This window comes from Coptis chinensis, chromosome 8 (genome assembly GCF_015680905.1).
Source record: "Coptis chinensis isolate HL-2020 chromosome 8, ASM1568090v1, whole genome shotgun sequence".
Classification (NCBI taxonomy): domain Eukaryota; kingdom Viridiplantae; phylum Streptophyta; class Magnoliopsida; order Ranunculales; family Ranunculaceae; genus Coptis; species Coptis chinensis.
The window spans coordinates 39,687,883-39,698,793 of NC_141463.1; the positions used below are offsets into that span (position 1 = coordinate 39,687,883).

The window sequence follows — 10,911 nt, forward strand, 5'->3', positions numbered from 1 at the left end:
TATTCAATTCTTGTTTTATTATTTATGTCTTTAATTCACTATTTTAGATTAATGAATCCAATGAAACAAGGATAAACCTCCATTAGAGGGGGTTTATGAAGCCACGTGAGGATGGTTAGTATTTAGTTTCTTTATTGTTTTGCATAAGAACTTTAAGTTCTTCATTGTGAATGTCTAGAGATAGAGCTCACAACAGAGAGCTATATAGTTTAGAGCCACCATCAAAGAGATTTGTGGTGGAGCTAAACTCTCATGCTAGTGAAGCCTTGATCCGAGACGACTTGGTGTTCATTAGGGATCAAACAAGCGAATTGATGACTAAACTAAAAGTCAATCAAATTGCGTGGTGGATTAACCTTATCTATATCCTTCTCTCATCAATTTAATTCACTATTTTAGCATTTAGATATACTATTTTCATCTTATATTACTCTCTCATTAGTGCAATAGTTAGTTTAGTCTAAATTCGTGTTAAATACGTACAAGCAAAAGTGGTTTGAACATGACTACTCCATTTATTCTATGATATTGAGAGTATTATTTATTATTGATTAAGAATGATTTTAGTATGTTAAACAACCTGTTTTCACATCTACTTTTCTTCTCTTATCACAAACCACCTAGCACTTTCTTATTTTTTCCATTCCTTCCTTCTAAAACTTATCTATATCCCTCGTATCTTCCACAACCATCCATTTTCTCATGATCATTCAGTTGGCCACCATTTCATTAGAGGAAAAAGAAGATATTGCATGCTAGATTAGGTTCTAAGTCCATTAGGCTTCACTCTCATTCCACTAAGCCACATCGTAGAAAATCTTGGTGCTTAATTCTATTTGGGGGTGCCTTCCATGTTAATTATTTATGGAAAGACCCATAACTCTTTAGATTGTTGATTTATGGTGAACTGCATGCTAATATATATTAGTGAGTCTAGGGTATCTGACTTTAAAATACCCAAGTTTTTCTTAATGGAGTATAAGCCACAAAAAAAATCAAACTTAAAAAGGGTTTTCAAATTTTATTTGGGGGTGGCGTAATTTGGTCTTTCATTTCAAAACTTTTTGCCACCCTTTTCCTGTCATGTTCACTCCAGTAAAGTCTAGGTTAGTTAGTTACATCGTGCTATTTAATTAATTCATGAACCCCTTTCTCCCAAATTGTTTAGGGGTAGTATATTTAATTTTAGCACATTGTACGTTCACGTATTAAAATTACATATATAAATTTCAAGATATAGAATCTATGGACCTTGTTGATACATAATTTAATTAGGTACCTTAATTTTGTGAAATTTTACTATTTCGCATAATTTCGGAAGCTAATCCTATAGGAGCCACGTATGTGCATGCTTCATTTGTGAACATATGGTACTATTTTATTTCTGTTAGAGTCCGCTTATGTCCCAAGCACTATTTATTATTTCATGTTATTCCCATAACGAGAGGAACTCATGTATGAGTTGAGAATATTTTTATTTCTTTATATTAGTATAGATTAACCTTCTTTTTCAGGTACTCCCATTTACAAGCACGTTTCTATGGTACTCTCTATCTGTTATTTTCATTCCATGGCAAAGCATGATTTTGTTTGGGGGTGGTATAGAAACATGTTGTAAATGTTTACGCGCATATTAGATTGTATATTAAATATTAATTGTCGTATAAAAATTAGAAAAGTATCAAAATCATAAAAATAGTTTCTACTATGCACTTAGTGATAATGGTATTGTTCCCTTCTCCATGATGATATTAGTTTAGAAATCTCACGTAATACTTGAATTAGGATTTAATTTTTGAAACTTAGGTTAATATGTAAGTAATAGTCATTGCATATTTTCATGAACTTCTTGCATGAGCATTTATGATTGTACTTGGTAGTATTTTTCTGAGACATAGGTTAGAGTACTTAATACATATCTTGTGAGCATCTAGCCTAAAAAGCCTCATATGAGTGAAATATCTTAGTGATGACACAAGGGAGAAGTAAAATCTGAGTAGATAAATCATACATCCACTTGTTTAATCATCATACCATATCCTAAGCGAGAATTTAGGCCCTATTTGGATCGATATAGCTAAAATTCATACCTATAAGTAATTATCTGCTAGTCACCCCACTGAGCCTTTTATTTAGGCTTTTTGCAACCACAAATCCATTACCGATCTTTAAAAGCAATAAAAATAAAAATAAGCCTATCTATCTTGAATGAGTATGAGAAATAGGGTGAGTAAAGAAAAAGAAAAAGAAAGACTTGTGGAAAACCAAACTTAGTTAGTTGCTTCAAAAGAAAAATTAATTAAAAAAAAAAAGTTTCCATCCATAGAAAAGAAAAATAAAATAAAAAGTTAGAACTCCAAAAACATAATCAAAGGAGTTAAAAGCCAAAATAAGGGTTAAGGATGGAATAGAGATAAACCACCGTATCCCCAGCGACTAGTTGTGTAAAAAAAAAGACAATAATTTTGATGAGATTAGGGAATTGTTTAAAAATCTGACTATAAACCTACCTTTTTTAGATGCTATAAAAAGTCTACCTGGACACGCTAAGTGCCTAAAAGAGTTGTGCACCACAAAGAGGAAAACCAACATACCCAAAGAAGCCTTCTTAACTGAACAATATCTTTTTTTTATCTAAAAATAATGGAATCATTAAGTATAAGGACCCTGGTCGTCCTACTGTACAATGCACCTTGTGAGATTACTTCATAACAACTGCGATGTTAGACCTGGGGGCGAGTGTTAACGTACTCCCTTTTTATTTATATAAACAACTAGGTCTCCATGAACTTAAACCAACCAAAATGACTTTGTAGTTAGCCGATCATTCTATTAAATACCCCAAGGGCATAGTTGAAAACATTCTCGTTAAAGTTCAGGATTTTTACTACCCTGCCGACTTCGTTATTCTTGACACGGAAGTTGCTCATGATTCTATTCTTATCATTCTAGGGTGTTCTTTCTTGACCGCCAATGCCCAAAATCAATTGCCGGGATGGCTCATTGACTCTTTCCATTGGAAATCTTTCTATGGAAGTTAACATGTTTAGACTCAGGCATGGAACATTAGGTTTGCCTATATAAGGAAAAGTGAAGTCTATTGAGAGTTTTGTAGCTCACATTAGTGCGGCCGATGCTTTCGTCCCCATACTAGTAGATACCCCTCTTATGGAATAAGATAAAGATCATAATTTTAACTCCCTAGACGTAGATGAAATCGAGGAAGATTTCCTTTGACTCTTTTATAACCCTCCTTTGCCACCTCGCGAGTCCCCTCCCATTGACATCCATTCATCCCTTTACGCCATAATGGAAGAAAAAAAATTCACCCTCTATCCCAGTGATTCTTCTAACCCACCTATTGAGGAATGTCTTGCATATCTCAAGGCTTCTGATGATCTAGAACTGAGAACACTAGCTGAGCACCATTCACCCACCTCACATCATCTTGTCACTCATTCACCTTCCATCATGAATGTTCCCCACCCTCTAACTTTTCAAAGGAACCATGAGTTTGCACTTAACTTTCTTGTTTCTCCTGTGCTTCATGATTTTCTAAACCCTCGCTCCTGATATAAAAATAATACCCAAGGACAAGCCACCCGATACCTTAATTTCCATATGTGAGACAATACGACCGTACCCTTTCAATGAGTTTTGTGTTAAAACCACATTCTCATTCTTTCCATCTTTTCCTTCTAACACTTATCCACATTCCAAGTATTTTCCACAACCGTTCTTTTTCTCATGATCATTCAATTAGAGACCCTTTCGTTAGAGGGAAAAAAAAAGAAATTACATGCTCAATTAGGTTCCAAGTCAATCAGATCTCGCTCTTATTCCACTAAGTTGCATCATACAACATCTTAGTGCTTGATTCTATTTGGGGGTGCTTTCTGTGATAGTTGTTTATGGAAAGACCCACAACTATTTCGGTTGTTGATATATGGTAAGCGGAATGTACTTATATATTAGATAAAGTCTTGAGTATCTGGTTATAAAAGACTCATTCTATTTTTTGGTTTACTCCATTACAATCTTATTTTATGGGAGTGCACCATTAAGGTAACCGGACCCTCCTTTTCGAGTGAGTGCTTATAAGTGTCGAATCCTTAGTCCACGTTTCATGTGACTCACACATTCCTCTCTTTACACTTTTTCTCATTATTTGAGTAGTGTTTCTCTATGGAGTGAGCTTCATTTTTATTTTATTTATTCCTCATAATTTTGTTTTTCCAAAAATCAAAAATATAAAAATTAAAAAAAATAAAAACATAAATATATATTAGTAAATCTTAGTAAGTCTAGGGAATCTGACTTTAAAAGACCCAAGTTTTTGTACAATACCACCTTTCTAGAGTATAGGCCAAACAAAAAAAATTCAAACTTAAAAAGAGTTTTCAAATTTTGTTTGGGGGTGGCATATTTTGCTCTTTCATTTCAAAACTTTTTGCCACCCTTTGCCTATTATGTTTACTCCAGTAGAATTTGTGTTAGTTAGTATATAACAGTTTACTTGTGATTCATGTTATCATATTATCTTTATAATATTTCTGTTATAGGTACTGCCAATTTTTGCCACGTTTCTATGATATATTCTTTCCTTATATCTTTACACTTTGAGGACAAAATGTTCGACTGTTTGGGGGTGGGATAGAAACATTTGCAAAAATTAGGCACTTTTAGGATGTAAATTACGCACTTTTCTTTATAAAATGTTAAAAATCATAAAAATTAGGTAGTTATGTAATTTAATTATGTTATTGAATTATTTCATGAACCCCTTTCCCAAATTATTTGGGGGTTGTATATTTAATTTTAACACATTGTATGTTCACTTATTAAAATTGCATGTATAAATATCGAAATATAGAATCCATGAGCCTTGTTGATTTTATTGGGATGCATAATGTAATTAGGTACCTTAATTACGTGAAATTTCACTATTTCACATAATTTCATAAACTAATCCTATATGAGCCACGATAGGCGCATGCTTGATTTGTGAACGTAAAGTATTATTTTATTTCTATTAGATCGAGTCCGTTTATATCCTAAGCACTATTTATTATTTTATGTTATCCCCATAACTGGTGGAACTCATATAGGAGTTGCGTATGTTTTTATTTATTTATATTAGTATAGATTAACCTTCTTTTTCAAGTGCTCCCATTTACAAGCACATTTCTATGATACTCTCTATCCTTTATTTTCATTCCATACTTTGGGGACAAAGCATGATTCTATTTGGGGTTGGTATAGAAACGCGTTATAAATAATGTTTAAGCACATATTAGGTTGTATGTTACATATTATTTGTCTTAAAAAAATTAGAAAAAAAAAATATCATAAAAAATATAGTTTATACTATGCACTTAGATATAATGGTATTGTTCCCTTCTCCATGATGATATTAGTATAGAAATATCACGTAGTACTTGAATTAAGATTTAATTTTTGAAACTTAGATTAATATATAGGTAATAGTCATTGCATCTTTTCATGAACATCTTGTATGAGCATCTATGATTGTACTTGGCAGTATCTTTCTGAGACCTAGGTTAGAGTATTTAATACATATCATGTGAGCATCTAGCCAAAAAGCCCATATGATCAATTAATATCTGATTGATGATACAATGGAGTAGTCAAAATCTGAGTAGATAAATCACAGATCCACTTGCTTGATAACCATATCATATCCTAACCGAGAATTTAGGCCCTTTTTGGATTGAAATAGTTAGAAATTCAAACCTATATGAAATTATTATCCGCTAGTTGCCCCTCTGAGCTTTTCTTTAGCCTTTCCTAAACCTCAAATCCTTTACCCTTTTATAAAAACAAAATGAAAATGAAAATCAGCCTACCCATCTTGAATTAGTTTGAGAAATAGGATGAAATGAAGAAAAGAAAAGAGAAAGACCTGTGGAAAACCAAAAATTGTTAGTTGCTTCAAAAGAAAATGAGAAAAAGAAAATAAAGTTTCCATCTAAAGAAAAGAAAAATAAAATAGAAAAATAAATAAAAAGTTAGAATTCCAAGAACATAATCAAAAGGAGTCAAAAGCCAAAACAAAAAGGCTAAGGATAGAAACAAAATGTAGACGCAAAGTAAGAACAAAGTTTTCTCTAGTTACATAATATGAAGACCCTATTTTCTCAGACTTGTCTTTTTGGATATCTATTTCCTTCTTTATTTAACCAACACCTACGTCCCGTATCACCTAATAAAGACATCTAGCTCAATTAGGAATAAGTTGGTGTGATAGTAAGTTGTAGATGTGTTTGATCGACCTAGACTTCCTTGGATTGTCATTGAGATTGTGAGGAAATGTGAGCCCAATGCACACTGGAGTTAGCAAACTTGAGTGGAAAAATCATAGTGTTATGTGTCTTGACACATTCTTTGTGAGAACTTACTTAGGCACATTACCCAAAAGTTTCAAAAAAAGACCTGCCATTGCATTTCATAACATAGTTCATTATATAGTTGTTTATCTTAAGATGATTTGTTTATTATGAATGTATTAATTTACGAGTTAGATTGATGATCCTTGTTTAAAAGCTAGTGAGATGTATAGATATCTGAGATAAATAAGGGAACATTATTTTTATTTCTTAGTCGTTATAGTATAAATGAAGTTTGTGAGTACCTTCTCAGGAAAACTCTTACAAGGCTATAACTCGTCCACTAGGAAATTTCTAGTGGTTTAAGGACTTATTGCATATGGTCAATACAATCACACTCAGCGAAACGAGACTAGTTAGAACTCCATTTTTGGCCAATTATTTTAACTTATCATATTTGCTTGAGGACAAGTAAAATGCTGTTTGGGGGTGGTTTGATAAGAGTCCAAAATTGTAGTTTTAACCCCTTAATAGTATTACATTTAGGTAAATTATGTTTATAATAAATAATAGTTAGTACTGTTTACGTGTTTTTGTGTATTTCAGGTCTTGGAATCAATTATGTAAAGAAATGCGTCACTTTTGCAAGAGAAAGGAGTTAAATTGCTTGCTAGAGAAGTTTTATGGTTCAAGCCCAAGTTTCAAGGAGAAAAAACCTTTTAAATCTTAATCAAAGCTAGAAAGTCAAAGTCAACTTGGGCAGAAAAAGAACAGAATAGTCAACAGAACTTCAGGTTTTATGTTTTCAAGCCTTAAAACTCAATTAAAACACTTCAAGTTCTTAGTTTAATACAATTTCTTATTATTACTATGTCTTCTTCTCATTCTTATTTGCATGATAGTCTAATGAATCATAGCTAAATCGCCATTAGAGGGGTTTGATTGAAGTTTTGATGAGGACTTGATATATTAGTGTAAAGTAGTTTCTAAAAGAGTTTCAAGCCTAAGTTTCTCTACTTAGACATAAATAGAATTAACCTAGGCTAGAGGCTAGTTAATCTGCCATGAGAATGGGTTTAAACTTCCTCTCATTCTAATTATTATATGACTAGAGATACCATAAGTAATTAAGGATCATTAAAGGCTTAACCTTTATGTTTGAACCTTGTGTTTCAACGTAAAGATTAGGGTTTGCAACAAAATCTATGCTAGCATGTTAGGTATTAATCAAGGTGGATTCATACTTCCTCTATTATCTCCTTCATATTCATATGTTTATATTTGTTTTAGTTTAATTTAGAATAGATTTAATTTAACTTTCACTATATTAGTTCTATTCAGAAATCATTAGTCTCACGCTGTTAAATTGTTTGTCACATGTTGAATTAAGTTAAGCATCTAAGCAATTAGGAGTGGAACGAATTCTTTACTCTAGTTATATTGCATGATTAATTGAGAGTAGAACTTTGATATAAAAGATAAGAATAGTCTAGTTTACTTCGCCCTAGTGTTATTTAGCATAAAGTAGGGTAAAAGATTGTTTTTACTCTTATCACTTCACCAAGTTATGTGCTACCAAGAAACTCACTCACGGTGAATCTAGGGGAGGGGAGTGACAAAGGTAGTTGGTCCTTTGAGAATATGGTAATTGATTACTCTAATCCTCATGGCTATATTTTTGTCCTTTTCTGGAGGATCAGCTTGACTACTTTTGGCTTTAGTTGGTTGATTTTAATTATTTGTTTGGTTGGGCCTCAAGTAACAAGCAACGTCCGGTTTATCTATATTAGGTAATGATTTTCCAATGGTTGTTATGTGGCTCGGTTTTAGCCTTATGCACGTTAAAGTAAATACATTGCAGAAGTTAAACACGAAATCACACAAGCATGTTTTTGTAAACACCAAGTATCCTCTGACTGGGAGTTACGAGGAGGTTGAGAGTTTTACCTCTCAAGTCATACGTACATGCTGCTTGAGGTATAGTCGATGTTGGTTGGCGTATGATCTAAGAATCAAGCCCAACCGTTTGAGCATTTTGTTCGGTTACAAATTTTGACTATCTAAACCTACAAGTAGGGTTGAAAATGTGGCATGACCAATAATTCTGACTTTGCCTTGGGGCTTAACTTGCACAATGTAAAATAAAAACTAACTACTTAACTATATAAGTACTAATCTACTTAACTACTTAACTATATATCTACTTAACTACTTAACTATTTAACTAGATTAATGAAAAGAACAATGTCAATGATTAGAAATTTAATCTTCAAGTTGATTTGAGATGCATGAGTGTATTGTTGCACTTTTCTTTTTTTGCTTAAAGGTAATTGATTAATTAATAAAATATGGAGTTACAAAAGTTCTACCTTTACAAGTACAGTTGATCCTCACCAAGTGACATCTTTCTTTCTAAGTTACAAATCTAAAATAAGTGAGGTTTGGATTTTCTACTCTCAAAAACTCTGGCCTCACATCCCATCACCTATGGATACCAGCAGGTAGTGTCGCACCATACTTTGACATGCAATCTGCCGCAAAGTTAACTTCTCGCCAAGTGTGAATGATGTTTATCCATGTAACCTCTCTCTTTAGCTGCTCCCAAGTGTCCTTCATTGACCAGTGAACCTTGTTATGCTGAAAAGCTTGAGCCATAGCCTTCTAGTCTGTCTCTACCCAGATGGATGTCCATCCCAGCTCTAGCGCCTTCTTGATTCCTTCCAAGATCGCAACTGCCTCTACCATGTTATTTGTTGTGATTCCTAACCCTCCAGCTGCAACTCCCATAACTTTGCCCATTTTGTCTCTGAATATGTTACTCCACCATGATCTTCCTGGGTTCCCAATTGAGCAACCATCTGTGTTCACTTTCAGGATATTCTCTGGTGGCAATAACCAATAGCATTCAATTACCTTCTGCAAACCCCGTAGCTTGTGCTTTAGTCGTAGTCTTTGTAGGAGCATCATATCTTGTGTGTTGTTATTCATGTGCCCTTTTGATTTACTATGGGCTCTTACCATTTCTCTTCTAATTTCCTGGCAAATGAATTTGAAATTCGGTGTCTTTTCATCATAGATTACCTGGTTTCTATTTTTCCATATGCTGACTGAGCAAGTGATGCTTGCTGCTCTCCACATGTCCAGCAACAGTGAACTGAAGTGCTTAGTTTGTTGTAGAATATCATTTGTTTCCTGAGGAATCCTCGTTAGGCTAAAAAGATTGGTAAGGTATGTCCAAGCTCTCACTGCTACCGTACAATGAAACAACAAGTAGGTTTGTCTCTCTTCATTGCTCTTGCATACTCCGCATCTTGAGGCGAGCTTAATCTTCATTTTTCCTTTAATTCTATCATCAGTATGCATTGTACCATGAAAAATCTTCCATCCTGTTCCTTTAACTTTTGGTGAAGCAAGGGAGCTCCATAGAAATTTTGCCCATCCCTGCTTTTATGATTTGCTTCTGATATCCTCATAAGCCCCAGTCACTATGAAGTTTCCCATAAGGGACGAAATCCATACTCGTCTGTCTTTTATTGATAATCTTAGCTGCTGTAGTTTGTATGCGTTGATGCCTACTCTTTCCAGGATTTGTAACATTGAGTTGTTAAAAATCCATTGGTTGCCTTGTATGCAGCTTTCTAGTTTGTCTTTGAGCCTGATGACCTCTTTTCCTTGCCTTGAAGTGGTCACATATTGGGTTTGTCAAGGACCAGTTGTCCCTCCAAATGTTTATGGAGTTTCCCTTCCCTATGACCCATCCTTGATGCGGTCCCATTTCTCTGAGTGCCTATTTGATTCCTATCCAAACTGTGGAAGTTTTGTACTCCGACCAACCTCCGACTCTGTTGGTGCACTTAGCCTTCATAAAACTTGCCCAATCCGAATTGTCATTTAAAAGAGCCCATGTCAACTTCATAAGCATTGCCAAATTAATATCATTTAGCTTCCTGAGACCCTGTCCTCCTTCATCCGGTCGCTTGCAGGTCTTTTCCCATGAAACTGTGGTAGATTTCTTGGTTGATGGATCCCCATTCCATATAAAATTCCTGATGATTGCCTCATCTTCTTTTATGATAGACTGCGGCCACTTATAAATCGCCATATTGTGCACTGGGATGCTATTAAGTACATGCTTTGCCAACACCACCCTTCCTTGGAATGAAAGTATGTGTCCAACCCATCCTGCAGCTTCCTTCCTTATTTTATCCACTAGCAGTGCCAAAGCTACTTTGGTAGGCTTTCCCATGAAGAGTGGGACTCCCAAATATCTCTCCGATAATTCTCCTTCTTTCATATTCAGAGTTTCAATAAGCTTTGTCTTCTTTATTTCTGTCATAGGGCTCAGAAAGATCTTGCACTTTTCTTTGTTAAAGAATTGTCCCGAGGCTACCTCATATATATCAAGAAGCTTAACAAGGTTTTTAATACCTCTCATATTAGCATTACAAAAAAGAAATAAGTTATCAGCAAACATGAGGTGAGAAGGGCTAGAGTATTTTGAGTTTAGAATCATGTGCTTCAACTTTCTTTCCTTTACCAAATTATGTAAGCCTACTAAAGCAAT

At 34.1% G+C, this 10,911-nt stretch overlaps 1 protein-coding gene across 1 annotated transcript; it reads right to left on the reverse strand.

Annotated features, from left to right (window-relative positions):
* Positions 1-9,008: 9,008 nt before the first annotated feature.
* On the reverse strand, positions 9,009-9,710 carry LOC147481452 (uncharacterized). The gene has a single exon (XM_086578936.1). It carries the CDS (start codon positions 9,708-9,710, stop codon positions 9,009-9,011), a length of 702 nt encoding a protein of 233 aa, XP_086435062.1.
* Positions 9,711-10,911: the final 1,201 nt, after the last annotated feature.

Excerpts from the sequence above, each read along its gene's own strand:
- LOC147481452 (XM_086578936.1), bottom strand. The coding sequence starts at position 9,710 with ATGCATACTGATGATAGAATTAAAGGAAAAATGAAGATTAAGCTCGCC.